Here is a 16,232-nt window from a genome sequence, read left to right as displayed (position 1 = left end):
AACTTGATCTTTTTTGAGGGTTGATCTCTTTACAGTGGGACTACAGTACCTTTTACTGTCAGGTGGGGTTCAGAAAACTTTTTTTGTAGTAAGATAGGTAGTAAATATTTTAGGTCATGCAAACCATGTTGTATGCTGCTGCAGCTGCTCAAATTTGCTGTGCAAAGCAGCTGTGGACAGTGGGTAAATGAATGGGTGCTTCTTTGTTTAAATAAGACTTTATTCACTGGAGTAAGTGGTGGGCCACATTTGGCCTGTGAGCACTGTTTTGCTGATCCCTGCTCTGGGGCAGTAGTTCTTTTAAGTTTTTTGGTTTTACAAACTTTTCTGTGGGTCTCTTTTGCTTATTTTTTGCATCTGTCAGTATTTACCGTATTAGAGATTGTAGCTGAAGTATTTTAGAGCCTTTATTCATCCAAAATTAAATAATGATTAACCTATTATATGTTTGCATGAATAACATTTTTTTAGTGAAAAATAACTATCTCTTAGAAAACAATAGCGAGAATAATGTTATCCATTTATTTTTTTTGGTCTGAATGTCTTTTGTGTCTGGCTTAAGAGAGAAGAGCTGGAGTCTCATATGTGCTTTTTCGTTAAATCTCTTACAATATCCCATTTCAGATAGCATTTGAAATACTCTACTATGTACTCATAGGAGAATAATTCTAAAAATGGCAAGTAACATCTTGGGATTATTAGAAAAACAGTTGAGACCTTGTTGATCCCTGAAAAGGTCTTCCAAGTCCTCCACAGGTCCCCAGACTACACTTCAAGATCACTTACCTTGGGCAAGATTAACCTGAGGTATGCTAGGGCTTGACCCTTCTGGGGTTTCAAACGAATATGCTAGATATTTGAAGAGGTATTCATACTCTCCACTTTGGTTTTTGGGAACTCCAGTGATTCCCTACCCTTTGTGACCTCTGGGAATTGTTAGCTGTTTTCCTGTAATGTTTCTTTCCCAGCAATGCTGTTCTTTGCTTGTCTTTGTAGAGTTTCACCCTATGCATGTGCAGAATACTCCATGCAGACTTATGGAGTTTTTCTGTAGGATAGCTCCTTCCTCAACTTAATGAGACTGAAAGATTCTATTAGACTGTGCCCTCCCTGCATTGCAGTCTAGAAATTGCCTTCAGTCAGAAAGCACAGTTGTACATAGTGCTCACCTCATTCATATCCATTCTCTCGGGATTCTTAATGCTGCCTATTGTTTAGTGTCTGGAGATAGTCCTTTCATTTGTGGTTGCATTTAGTTGTTTATGTTGGGGGTAGGGCTAAGTCCTGTAACAGTTATTTCTTCATGTGGAGACATCCCTGACCGCTTGGGTTTTGTTTTTAATCATATCTGTTGAATCATATCTGAATCATATCTCAATCACACTGAGGTCTTATGTTCCTATTAAAACATGATATTTGTTGTCTTAACCTTCAGTAAAAGCTTTCCTTTTAGTATTCTGTTTATATTGGTAAAAAAATAACTTTTACACAAAGGGGACATTTTCCACTATGGTATGAGGAACACAGGGGAATGTAGTCACTTATTATATATGTAAACCATTTGTTTGCCTTTTGTATTAGGCAAGTATGTGGGCGCTTTATGTCTCAGTTTCTTAGTTTTAATGTATCTAGAATGTTAACTGGGAATGATAAACAGAATATTATAACTATTTTGGTTTTTAGTTTTAAGTCTTGTCCCTCAGGAGTTAGTAACTACTCTTATATACAGTAGTCATACAGACATAGATTCAAATTCTGAGTCTGTGCTTTACTAGATGTGTCAGTGAGACTGTTTGCTTACCCTGAATCTGAGCCTCTATTTCCTTATCTGTAATGTGGGCATGATAATGCTGTATTAAATAGAAATAAGAACGTTTAGTAACACAGCTGCTGCTGCTGCTGGGGTTTTTGTTTTGTTTTGTTTTGTTTTTGTTTTTGTTTTTGGTAATAGAGCTTCTAATAACAGTGCTTTAAACAAGTGGAAATTTATTTTCTCTTTCTCTTCAATAAGAAGAACCTGGCAGTTTAGAAGTGGTATGACAGCCCATAGTGTATGTATTGTGGACCCAGATTACTTCTCTTTCCATCCTACCATTCTTAGCTTAAGAGTTCTATCCTCAAGTTCACCTCATAAGTGATTGCTGGAATGTTACTCATCATGTCCATGTGCCAGGCAGCAGGAAGAAGTAGGTGGGGAAGGAAAAAGGGGACATTTCTTCCTTTAAAGAAACCTTATAAAATATAGTCATTTGATTCAAATCTTACTGGCCATAACTTAGTCATATGGTTGTATCTAGCTTTAAAGGAAGCTGGGGAATATAGTCTTTTAGCAGGAGGCTATGAAGAAGGAAGGGAAAAGGGGCTGTTAGGTTGGCATCCAGGAGCATCTGTCACTAATGTCGTCTCTTTCAATTTTATGGGTTCCCAATGAATTGAGAAATTATCTAGGAGTTAGTGGGTGGAGTCCAAGATATTCTTTTAGAACTGACAAAGCTGATTCTTGAGAAAGGGGATTATATTTGCAGTTAAGTGTGTTTCCTAATATTAAACCCTAGCATTAAACAGACTTGTCCATCTAGTCATGAAAGTGCTGGCCAGGTAGAGCCTGCCTCTATTAACTTTGTGGCATGAAGAAACAAAGTCGTGTGTTCTGCCAGCAGCTGTTTCTCAGCAGAAAGGGAGGGGTGGGTGAGGACTAGAGAGGCTGAGAGTGTTACATATGGCATCAGAAATGGGGAAGTGTTACCCTCTCTGTTCTCCCTTCCTACAGTACTTTATCCTAAGCGTTTAGCGTGGTGCTTGGCATTGAGGAAGCATACAGTATGATGCTTATTATTATAATGATGATTTGAGCAATTCGAGTAGCCACCACGATGTCTCAGGAACCTGTGCATTTAATCTTCCCACATGTGTTGCTATTTGACACGTAGCTTGGTTTCTATGACTATTATTTTTTTTATTTCACCGTGAGATAAAATTGGTAAACAATTTTAAAATTGATAAACAATTTAGAATAACAGTGTTTAAACTTTCATTGAGGTTATAGTTCCCTTTACAAATGTAAAGCAAATTATACATTACGCTTTCCGGGAATACATGGGTTTTAAGAACTTATGGCAGCTGAAATTCAGATACTGCCATATTACTGTAAACTGGTATCAGTGACTGTTGAATAAGTACAATTAATTAATAGGAATGCGAGAGTGGTTAAGATCATGTGAGGCAGATGGACAGTCAACATGTTTCAACTTCAACTGTGCCTATCTCCTAGCTTTTACCTTAAGCCAGTTAGTATTAACCTGGGTGTTACTGTTTTTCTTGTTTAAATCAATAAAATGAAGTTGATAATAGCGTCTATATCCAAGGTAGAGGAGTAAATAGAAGCCTTACTTCTGGGCCAGAGTATCCACTTGCTCTTTTCTTTTGTTGCTGTTGTTTTTATAGTCATTATTGTTGTTGCCTTCTTGGCCTTTCTCACCTTACCCTGATTGTCTTGCAGGTTCCAGTGATTTAAGTGCTCTTGAATTTCATAACTTGGAGATAAAATTATTCTGAGCAAACAGCTTGGCCCTTTAGATCTGTTTTTGTTAAAAAAGGAAAAGCAAAAGTCCTCAAGGGTAATCTTCATGATCTTTGATCTTTCCACAATAAGAAAAACCTTTCACAGTCTGCTTCTGGCTCATCAGGGAAAAAGATCTTTTGGATGCCCTTCAAAATTTTCCCTTCTTTCTTTGCTTCCTCTCATGTCTCCTTCCTGGCCCGCAAGAAAGAAAATATGTCAATTTGATATTGCTGGCCCCTTCTGAAAACCTAGTAATGGTATTTATCCTGTCAGCAGTTCCTGGGTATTTAGTGTTTTATATCTTGATCTTGATTCCTTATTATTTGAGGAAAAGTCCTTAACTTTCCCCATTCCTTTCTGATGAATAGCTTGGGTTATAGAAGTTTGGTCCCCTCACTAAGAGCCACAGATCCCCTGCTGTTTTTATAGGTTGACTTTTGACACAGACTACTTCTGTTCAAGGAGCTCATTGTTATTAAGTTAGTGCCATTTTATACCAGAACTTAACTTTTAAAGCACATTGAAATAGACTTCTTATTGGTTTTTTGGTTGATGTTTAAAATTGGTGTTTTTTTTTTTTCCTAATGGCCCAAATAGCACATGCTCAGTGTAAAAAAAATTATTCAGAAAATATATAAATCATAAAGAAGAAAAAAGAGCTCTCCCATAGTTCTACTCCACCAAACTAGTCACTTTTAATTTTTTATATGATTCTATCTACATCTATCTATATTGTATTTATATAAATACATATATAAAACATATATACCTATACATATATAGAGATTTATATGCTATTCGAGTTTTTTTTTTGTTTTCTCCAGAATGTAGTCCTTCTATGTATACTGTTTTGTAATCTCCTTTTTTCCCTAACCTATATAATGTGTTAGATTGTTTTAAATAGTTGTATAGGATTTCATAGAATGAATATAATTTACTTAGCTAATTCCCTATTGAGGTGTGGATACTTAGGTTGCTTATAATTTTTTAGTAATTTAACCCCAGGATGGTAAACATTCTTCTGCATCCATTTTTGAGTAGTTGTGTTATTTTGGTTTTCTGATGTATTCATAGAGTTTAATTCATGTATCAAAGGTTGTATACCTACTAACTGATTATGAAAGTGCCTTTTTCTAATCAAATTTGGGTATTATCAGTCATTTTAATATTTTTCAGTGTGATAACAAAACTAATGTCTGAATGATTAATTCCTATTTCTTTGATTATTAGAGATTAAATAATTTTCATGTTTTTTGGCCACTTGGATTTTTTTCTGAGATTAATTTTGTGTTATATAGTCTTGCTTATGTTCCAAAGGTATGTATATTTTGAAAACAGTAGAACTTTATTTCTTGAGATATTTTAAAATTATACTATTATATATTCTATAATATATATTTACATATTATAAAATTATATTATAAGTGATATTGTTTTTGCTGGACTTAATTTCTTACTTAGCTAGTTATTTTCAAGTATTGACATAGGAAAGAAATTAGTAAAGAAAACCAAGCTTGTTAGAATAATTTGTCTAAAATACAAATGAAGAGAATTGAAATTCTTAATGCTTATTTGCACTTTAAGATACCTAGTTTGGTTTAAATGTTTTTAATTTGCTCACATCTGGTTCTTAACCATGTTCTAGATAAGAGATGCCTATATAAATGTGTATCGTATTTTTACTTCTTCATTTTCATCATTGTTAAAATGAAAGGAATTGGGAACTGTTAATTGAAGTACTCATTTTAGCAAACTATGATCAGAAGATTCTTGGATATAATCTTTCCACATGATAAGGAGCATGTTTTTATTTTATTGCTTTTAGAAGAAAAACAACGGTGAAGACATTATGTATTTATGCAGACTACAAATCTGATGAAAGCTATACTCCAAGCAAGATCTCAGTCAGAGTAGGAAATAATTTTCACAATCTTCAAGAAATTCGGGTATGTTTTTCACATTTTAAAAGATATGTTCTCCTGTGACTCTTGCTCACAGGAGAACTATTAGAAAATAGTTACATTTGACATTAGATTAGACCGATTTAAATGTTAATACAAAAAAAATAAATGTTAATACATAAAAGGAATATTGTTAATATTTAAGAAAGCATTTTTAATTTTTTATATTTAAAATTTTTTTTGATTCATTTGTCATCTTCGTTTTTTCCTAGTGTTTTATTACAGAAATTTTCAGATGTATAGAAAAGCTGAATTGTATAGTAAACCGCAGTATACTCACCTCCTAGAATCTATAATTATCAGTGTTTTGCTATATTTGTTTTATTATTAACTGTCCATCAATTCATCTAATTTTTATATGCATTTCAAAATAACTTGCAGATATTTGTACTTATCACCCCAAATACCTCAGTGTAATATATGATAACCAGAGTTTTGCTTCAGGTTCATTTTTTTACAATTTATATGCAGTTTCCGCATATCTTAAATATATTTATTTGTGAGTTTTCACAAATGTAAAAACATACCTGTAACCCTGACTCCTATTAACATATAGAACATTTTCACTACCCCATTAAATTTCCTCATATCTCTTCCCAACCAATCTCCTTCTCTATCCTACTCTCAGAGGTAAGTGTTGTTCTAATTTTTTTGTTTGCTTATTCATTCATTTATTATATAGATCATTTTACTTTGTTCTAGCATGTCATATAAATGGAATCACAGATGGTATAACTTATTGTGAAGCTTTTTTCACTCAGCCTAATTTTTTGACAGTCCATCCATGTTGTTGTGTGTATAGCAGTACTTCATTTTTCTATATTCCTGAGTTATACTCAGGAATTGTTTGAATATACCCCAATTTATTTATCTGCTTTATAACTTTTCGAAGCTATCAGGATAATGCTTTTGTGACCTGACTGTTACTAGTGCTAAAATACTTACGTTTCAGAGATACTTTCAGTGAGTTTGAACTTTGTACTTGAAAAGTTCTGGCCCTTTGCATCTTTTCTTGTCAGAAAGTCATTGAGTTCAAACAATCATTAAAATCTTTTGAATTAGGTGATTCTGAGAGATCTGGGAAGCACCTGTGGTTTTTGAAAAGACTTTCAGCCAATTTGTGGCCTGGACTCTTATTTGAGTTCGTGTTTATAAGACCCTGTATCTACATTTATATTTCTTCCCTGAGTTAGTAATAAGCTTAATAAGAATCACATATACTTTCATTACTTACTCATTAAATGCAGTGTTGTTTCTTTGTGAAATTTGTTTATGTGTTTACAAATAAGGACATTGTCTCCCACAGATTTTTTTTTTTTTTCATCCTTTGAGGTAAGTTTGCAACTTTTTTGAGATGACCACCTGGTCTTATTCCAGTTATCTTCCTTACTTTTAAGGAATGTGAAATAAGTCAAGCAGAAAACAGAATTATCATATGGTTTCACTCACACATTAAATATAAGGAATAGCACAGAGAACCATAGGGGAAGGGATGGAAAACTGAAGGGGGAGAAAATCAGAGAGGGAGATGACCCATGAGAGACTATGGACTTTGGGAAACAAACTGAGGGTTTCAGGGGTGGGGGGTGATGGGGTTGGCCAGGTGATGGGTATTGAGGAGCACACATGTTGTGATGAGCACTGGGTGTTATATGAAACTAATGAATCATTGAACAGTACATCTAAAACTACTATAGAGTGGCTAACTGAACATATAAAAAAAAGGAATGATCCTATAAATTTTCTTGACTATGAATTTGTCTTTAAAAAATCACTCTAAGTAAGATATTCTTTTTTCGTTTAAAAATATTTATTTTGTGTGACCATACTGGTTAATATGTACTTTCCATGCTTGAATAAATTCATAAATAGATCAGTTCTTCATTTTTCTTTGTCAGTTTCTTCATTTTACCCAGGGCTTTTTTCATTCAGAATATTTTAGATTCTTTTTATTACCATAATTACATTGGGCTTTTTGCTAGCCCTTTTAGTCATACGATACATTTAATCTGTTTTACTGTTTTAAGGACTTGAGATATACTTTGTTAAATATTTTGTATTTATCACATGATTGGGCTAATCATATTGAGCAACCTTTTGGGAACAGAGCTGGCTTTTTTTGGTGTAAAATTAAAGGTTTATCGTATAATCCCTCTGGCAGGTTGAATTATGTGACATATATTTGAAATGTCCACTAGATGTCACTGTTGTCCTTTAATTGCTAGTCTCCTAATCTAGATGTTAATAAGACCTTAAGTAGTCTTCTTTGTAACTCGATTTTCTCAGAGTATATATATTCAAATATTCTTTGATGCATTTTGGGAAATGTACATCTTCATACATGACTTCCAGGTTTAAGTGTTAAATATATATTTTGTATTCTTTTGTAAACTGGACAAACTTGAAATATTTGGATCATCGCAGAATATTTTTAATCTAGCTTTTGCTTCTTTTATATCATTTAAGTACTGAAACATTAGTCACATAGAATAAGGGCTCTTTTAGGTAGTCTCTTAATTTTATTCCAAGTGTGTTTATATTTCTGTGTAGTGACCACATAGCCTCATGAGACCAGTAATACTAAATATTACCAGGTGATAATGTAAGTTGTTTTCCTGAAAAACTTAATGAACATACTGCTTTTCTGCCACAGTTCTCACTAAGGAACCATAATTTTTGGATTTTGCTTTAAAATATTAGTGCCACCTTTGCAGCTCATGATATAAAGTATACTTTATCTTTTAATTATACATCTTTATATGTGATTTATTCTGTTTACCTTTTTTCTAAGTTAAATATTCTGGTATTATTTTGTTTTTTAAGGGAAGATAAGCAGATCATGATTGTATTTTCTTACATCTATAAGATGTAAATTGTTATTTTTAAAAAATCTTCTAACTCCGATACTAAGACAAATGATTAAAGTAGTGTTAACTTTTATGAGGCTTTTAGAGCCATCATTTCATTAGTTATAGGACTGATTTAACTGAGTGGAAAATCCAACTAAATCTTTTTATATTTTTCCATGGAGGGTTGCCCACGGGAAGGTGTAGTATGTATTGAAGTGTTTAATGGGTTTTCCTTTTTTACTAGAAATTATGGATTTGTTTACTTGAAACACTCTAAAAACCTATTTTCTGTCATTTTATTATTTATTTGAGTTGGTAACTTTACAAATATTTAGTTCAGGGCAAGAAAAGCTAATGGCTACCCTATCTATCAAAAAATTATTCTTTTTCTATCATGTTTTCCTTCATTTCAGTTATAAAGCACACTATTCTATCTTGATCTTTGTTACCTCTGTTGAAAAATCTCTGAGAAGAGATTAAGCCTTCCCTTTACTCTTCGAGGATGCATATTTCAACCTCTATACCTGAGGAGGGACTTACAATGGAAATAAAGTTTAGGCTTTCTACTTAATGGTTATAAGATACTCAAACTAGGTTTGTTTGGATAGAATGCTTTTGATGCCAAAACTGTTGAATAACTTCCTTGATAACATGATGAATTAATTTATGCCACTAATTCTACTTTTTCGCTTTTAAAATTGTCCACTCTACAGTAATTGGGAACCAACAACCTAAGAACGTTTCATGAGGTGTTTGTGACTTACTGCTTCCACACAAACTACTTTTTTTTTTTTAAACACAAACTACTTCTATGTAGAAGTGAGGACTTAGCATTTCAGAGTCTTTATGGCACTATCTTCTCAAAACACATCATCTCAGTTGTGTAATTTTGTGCAAGAAGTCATGTTCATCATATTATTGAAATTACTCCACAGAAATTTTCAAATAAAGATAAATGCTTTTAAAATTTTTATTTAGCTATCTACCTATTTATTTATTTATATTTATTTTTTTTAAGTAGATTCCATTCCCAGTGTGGGGCTTGAACTCATGACCCAGGAGATTGAGATTCCTGAGCTTTATGGACTGAGTCAGTCGGCGCCCTGTTTTTGAATATTTTTAAACTATTTGCCTTTTAGCATTATGTTTTGGTTTAGTGCTGTTTTTTTTCCCTCTGCCCTCAGAAGGAAAAATACGTGCAAAGATAATATTTTGTCATTTAGAGTGAGAGATGAAAGAATAGTCTATCTTAGATGTAACCATTTTATTTTTAAAGATTTTTATTTATTTATTTGACAGAGATCACAAGTAGAGAGAGAGGCAGGCAGAGTGAGAGAGGGGAAGCAGGCTCCCTGCTAAGCAGGAAGCTGGATGCGGGGCTCGATTCCAGGACCCTAAGATCATGACCCGAGCCAAAGGCAAAGGCTTAACTCACTGAGCCACCCAGGCGCCCACATGCAACCATTTTAATATTGTAGAAAACATCTCCATCTAAGATTCAAGAAAACAGTCCTTTTCAGTTTGCCTACTATTTACCTTTTAAAAAATGATTATAGAAATTTTTGTATTTAAATATGAAACTAAAATGAGTTAGATATAAAATGACAGCTCTCAAAATTATTTCTATACAGTTCTGTAAAAAACAACTTGTTAACTGAAAGTTAAAGAGGTATTTTCAGCATAGGGTGAAAATTGTCCTTTGATTCATTGTTAGCATTCTGCTTCTAAAATTTGTGGCTGCAAAAGGATAGAATATTAATGGAGCACAAGATTATGCACTTAAGTGAATTTTAAGTTTTGTTTTTGTCTTCAGATAATAAAGCTGTTACCAAAGTTGGTTTTTTTTTTTTTTTAATTTTTTTTAAGAGGATGCTTGAAACAAGTCTTCAGTGTTAAGAGAGCAGAAATATTTTTCTTTTCTTCCGTGTGGGCAAGACTTTTGGCTCTCTTCCTTGTGTCTTGAATCAGTAGCATGGCTATGGGAGTCCATATGTGGTACTTTGACAAAAGTGGTTAAAAAGTCAGCTCTTCTGTTAGCATAAAATTTGCTATTATAATTTGATTTCTGTTAATGTGTTTGGTAGAGTAAGAAGATGCAGACAAAAGTCTCTGACTCTATCCATCGATCTTAAAATCTACTTATATTTACTTTCTGATGAGGTTCTGTTTTAGACAACTTGATATAAAGTAGAATGATTTAGGTGGTACCTATAAACATAAATTGATTTGATAGGACAGTGTTTAATTTATTGAGCCTTTGAAAAAAATAGTTTTTGCTGAATTTAGCTAGTTTAAAAGAAAATGTTTTCAAAAATTAGCTTTTATAACTGACCCTGGGACATCTTCGACATGAATGTGGAATACTTTGTTGGGATACAGATAGTTTTTAGGCCAGAAATGTTATCTTCTCTTTTCCCTCTCAAAAAGTAACATATGCAATTTTTATAAAGTTATTCATGATTATATACATTACTTATTTCCAAAATGGAGTTAAGATGACTATGCATTTGGGGTTATTTACTTTTGAATCTAAAATGTTACACAGTGGAATATTATATATATTTTTAAAGATCTTATTTATTTATTTTGGGGGGGGGACATAGAAGGAGAGAGAGAATCTCAAGCTGACTCCACAGCAAGTGTGGGGACCCATGCGGGGCTTGATCTCCTGACTGAGATCATGACCAGAACCAAAACCAAGAGTGGGATGCTTAACTCACTGAGTCACCCAGGCAACCCTATATATATTTTTAAGAGATTAATACTCTTGTAACTTTTGGTTTTTTGTTTGACCACAAACTTAGACTGCAGGGGCATTCCCATTACAAAACAGACTTGTGCTTTATTCATTAGATATTTATTTATGGCCTTTTAAGTGCCAGGCACTGTATTAGATACTGGGGATACAGTTAAAGAGAGTCACTGTTTCTGCCCTTAAGCCCTTATTAGTTTGGTGGAAACAATAGGCAAATAAATAATTACAATATAGTCTAGTAAATAAACACACAGGACCATGTGAATGCATTGGAATATTAGGAGCGATGTTTTTAAATTTTTTTCTAAAAGAGGTGATGGTTCACCTGAATCTTAAGGATAAATATAAAGCCTTCTCAGTTGGGGAATCAAGTGGAGGCATTTTACAGGGGGCACAGCATATATAAAAGTAGAGAAACAGGAGCACATGGCCTAATGGCAGAACTGCAAGTAATTTGGTATTTCTGATAACGAGGTAGGTATGGGGGAGTGGCAAGAAAGACTGAAGTGTTTATCCATTCTACACATTTATTGTTATGATCATGGTAATATGGCATCTCTACATAAGGACTTTACATTCATTCAGGGAACAAATGTGTAATTGTTACATGAAAATACATAGACCAAAATCAGATTGTGCTTACTCTAAGACTTCTAGGGATTTTAGACTTTAAATGAGGAGACACTGATAAAATTTAATCTTGGGAATGTTGGGGCTGGACAATGTGAAGACTGAATAGGTAGTATCCAGGTGAAAATTATGAGGATTTAACCAAAAGGCCATGGGAATTGTATTCAGACGAAAGGGGATGTATTTAAAGTAGAATCAACAGAATTTGTGACTGATTATTACCTAGGGTATAGTGGAAGTACGGGGTTGGGGTTCAAGTAGTTAGAAGAGGGCATCTAGAATTCTTCTCATGTTTGGCACCTGGTTGAATGCTGTGTTAATCAGAAATGGAGTACAGAGGTAAGGAACATTGGGGATGGAGAGAAAGGTTAAGCTAATGAGATTAGTTTTTGTCACTGATTTCTGGTAGATGGAGGGCTTTTCAGGGGGTAGTCAGGTAATTGGATCTGAACTGGGGGGAAAAAATCTAGGTTAGAGGTGCAGATTTGAGAATTATTAGTGTGTAAGTAGAAGCTTAGGTGTGAGTTCTGATTCATTCAGGGAACATGTATAGTAGAAAAGAAGACTGCTGGGGCTCAAACTGTGGAAATGCCAGTGTTCAAGGGTTGGGAAGAAAAAGATGATTTAATGAGACTCCTCTCAAGCTGCCAGTGATGAGAAGAAAATTGATAGTTGTCACAGAAGCTAGGAATGGTCAGGAATATCCAGTCAGATAGGGACTGAAAGCTTCCTGCCTAAGCTTGTGTTACATGTTTTAATAGGCAATTTAATGCAATTCTGTACTAAGGCGTCTTCTGCAAGTAGTTTAATCACTCTTTGGAGCTATAGTTTCTGCATTTATAGATTGGAGACTAATGAAATTATTTAATAGCAGGAATTCAGCTTTTCCTACCCTAGTATTTGGGCCCAGTAAGAAGATTCTGAAGGGAATTCTTGTTTTGTTTCATAACGCTTTGAACGGGAAGGTTTTATACTGTGGATGCATACTTCAGCTTTGAAGTTGATGAGGTTTCTTTGAAGAGCATTGTGCTCTAGAGTCGCTTTTCTCAAGTGCTCTTTCGCAGTGGTTATGGAAGAACTGCACTGTTTCTTGTAGGCAGAGTGACAGCGGTAACAGCCAAGGGCAAAGAAAACAAAAAACAAAATTAAAAACCTTTATTTAATTGCATGGCAAGATACAATACAATAAAAATTTGTGCTTATGAAAATGAAAATGCTGTGGTTTCAGAGATGCAGATTATCAATCCCTTTTATGTAAGGAAAGCCCACTGAGTGAGTGTGACCAGCTCAACAGGGGAGGGAGGGAAGGTTGCCTGGCTAAGGACTTAGCACAGTGTCAAAAACAGTAGGCCTTTAATAAAAGTTGTCAAATAAGTAAGTATACTAGCAGTCGGTCCCTATGCTTGCCACTGATCCATGCTTGTGTAGTCTGCTTCAAAAAAGATTATTTGGGCAAGTCTGATTCCTTCTCTCAAAAATAAAAATTTATTTATTTTTGTTATTTTTTAAATTTATTTTTTATTTTTATTTATTTGTATTTATTCCTTCTCTCAAAAAACATAAAATTTACCATCTTCACATTTTTAAGTGTATAGTTCAATAGTATTAAGTGTATTCACATTGTTGCACAACAGATATCCAAATTTTTTTTCATCTTGCAAAACTGAAAATCTATATCCATTAAACACCTCCTCCTCATTTTCCCTCACCTTAGCCCTTGATAACCACCATTCTGCTGTCTGATCCTATGCATTTGACCACTTTAGATACCTCATGTAAGTGGGCTCTTAGTATTTGTCTTACTGTGGCTGGCTTATTTCACTTAGCACAATGGCATCAAGATTCATCCAGGTTGTAGTAGGATATGTTACCTTTTTAAGGATAAATAATCCACATTATGTGTATCCATCCATCTGCTGATGGACCTTCCACAAGAGGTGTGAATAATGCTGCTGTGAACATGAGTGTGCAAACATAAATGTTTCTTTGAGATCCTGCTTTCAGTTCTTTTGGGTATATACCCAGAAGTGGGCTTGCAGGATGAGATGATAGTTCTATTTGTAATTTTTTGTCCCTCTCAGAAATTGGCAAGTTAGCAGCAAGACTTGATACAGAGTTAGTAATATGGAGAGGGTGGGAAGGTGGAGGACCATGCACATTCTAAATTTTTAAAGTTAGAAGGGTAAAGACTATGAGATATGTGAAGAAGTAGGATGATGTAGGATGAATAGAGTGGATGCCCGGACACAGTCAGATTGACCAGCAGAGAAAAAAATAAGAGTTGAACGAATAACTGGTGCTGCCAGTGTTCATTTGCTGACCACTGTGGTACCTGGTTATTTACTTTCTCTGGGGTATATAAACTTTTTAGTAAGCCCCCTTTCCCTGGAGAAACTTTTGAACACAAATTCCTTTATTCTTGGCCATTAAAAATGGCCCTGATTAGAATAGAAGGAGCTGCAGTAAATTTTGCTGAAATCTGCCTGCTGAAAAATTTTATTTTAATTTTAAAGTGTATTTTAATTGAGGTCAGCCCACTCAGGACCTTCATTTTTTCCCTCAGCATCTTATTTTATGCATGGGGAATGAAGAATTAATCTCTAAAAATTAGAGGCCAGTAGCAGATTTTTGATGAGATCAGTGCTACGTTTGAAAGAGAAGAATCTGTACATGAATTTTGATTTAGATTGGATTGACCATCACAGAACTGGTTTTTGAGTCCTCTTGTTCACTGTTACTTGTATTTGTCACCTCTACTGTTGATTCAGCACTCTCAACACGCATGTCACTGTGCTAAGCAGTCACCACTCACTATTTCATTCTGTCTCCAAAGCTCAAGTGGTGATCAGATATTGTTGTTATCCCTATTCAGAAAAAGTTGAGACTTAGGTTACATGGACCTTTTGCTATGTGGCTCACTCTAAATGTGAGAATGTTAGAGCTGAAAGAAACTTTAGAGGTAAACTATTTCATCAAAAAATTAGATGCTAAGCAGTCAGGCAGGTAATATAACAGCAAGATTCCATGCCTTTATGCAAAGGGGGCAGCTTCTATGTGGTTTCAGCCTTTATAGCCACATAGGAATGTAGGCCCAGTGTTTTTTTTTTTTTTTTAAAGATTTTATTTATTTTATTTGACAGACAGAGATTACAAGTGGGCAGAGAGGCAGACAGAGAGAGGGGGGAGGAAGCAGGCTCCCTGCTGAGCAAAGAGCCCGATGCGGGGCTCGATGGGATCATGACCTGAGCCAAAGGCAGAGGCTTTAACCCACTGAGCCACCCAGGTGCCCCCCCTTTTTTTTGTAAATAAAGTTTTATTGGAACACAGGAACATCCATTCACATGTAAGATATATACATTTCAAGTAAATATATCTCCACCATTTTTTGAAAGTTGGGTTATTTTCCCTTGCTCATACTTAATTTAAGAAAAATGAACACTACTAAGTTAAAATGATATTCTTAGCTTTACAAAACATCTATTGATGACAGAGTAGTCTAAATTGTGAAAGCAATTAATTGTTCCTTGTCAACAGAAATGGGCTCCCAAAACTAGATTAAAAACCCAATGAAATAATGACTAACAATAGTAATAGCTATACTATTTAATATTTACTTTTTCTTTTCTATCTCTTGCTCATCAACCATTAGTAGACTCTAACAAATAAATAGATACATACTACAGAAACACCAATATTTGTCAACCTTAAAGTTTTTAAAGAGAAATCTGGATTTGAGTGTAAAGTTTCCCAATTTTTAAAATACACTGGGCAAACAGGGTAGGTCCACAGGTTAGCAGCTTCCAATAAAGTACAATCCCATTATTTTACAAACGAGACCTAGAGATGGAGTGAACTCCCCGATGTTCCACAGCAAGTCAGTGGTATAGCTGGGAATCAACATGCATTACATATTCCTTTCATTTTTTTCTTAAAATCACATTAGATTATAAATTACCATAATATTTCCTTAAATTTTTCAGAATAATTGAAGTGTGGAGTTGAGGAAATGAGCTAATGACAGGGGATAGGTTGACTGTAGAATTTTGAAGTGTATCTAAAAATTTTTTCTTCCTCAATATATTCTATTGAAAATTGATACTGTAATGCTAATGCTTTTGGCATAAACATTTGTAAATATTTGCTTTTCTTTCTGTTGATTGCTTTCCTTAATGATTGCATAAAGAGCATTAAACAGTATAATTTGGAGCAAAAAATTTCTAAGAATAAAAGAAAAAAATCTCCAAGCCTCTGAGTAAAAGAGGGAGAATATTGGAGTTGAAACTGTGGGAATATAAGCCAATTCATTCTTTCTTTTCTGGTCATTTTACCTTCATAAGGGAGTTAAAAAAAATCATCATTCTGGGGTTTGCACATTTGGGGGTGGGGTGGGTGGTTTTTCGTCTTGCGTTTGCAATTACAATTGATGGTAGAAAACAAACAGTAGCTCAGCAATCTCAGTGACATTTTCAGAACAA

The 16,232-nt window shown here is 34.2% G+C and overlaps 1 protein-coding gene across 2 annotated transcripts in view; it reads left to right on the top strand.

Moving 5' to 3' along the window:
- Positions 1–16,232, top strand: part of ANAPC10 (anaphase promoting complex subunit 10) — a 109,421-nt gene that overhangs the window by 52,478 nt on the left and 40,711 nt on the right. For both annotated transcript variants that reach the window (XM_059373190.1, XM_059373179.1), the window contains exon 4: positions 5,388–5,508. In XM_059373190.1, the coding sequence (XP_059229173.1) occupies positions 5,388–5,508 (121 nt within the window). The remainder of the gene's footprint in view (positions 1–5,387; positions 5,509–16,232) is intronic.

The sequence above is a fragment of the Mustela nigripes genome, chromosome 1 (genome assembly GCF_022355385.1).
Source record: "Mustela nigripes isolate SB6536 chromosome 1, MUSNIG.SB6536, whole genome shotgun sequence".
Taxonomy (NCBI): domain Eukaryota; kingdom Metazoa; phylum Chordata; class Mammalia; order Carnivora; family Mustelidae; genus Mustela; species Mustela nigripes.
This window is presented reverse-complemented; position numbering and strand designations above follow the sequence as displayed.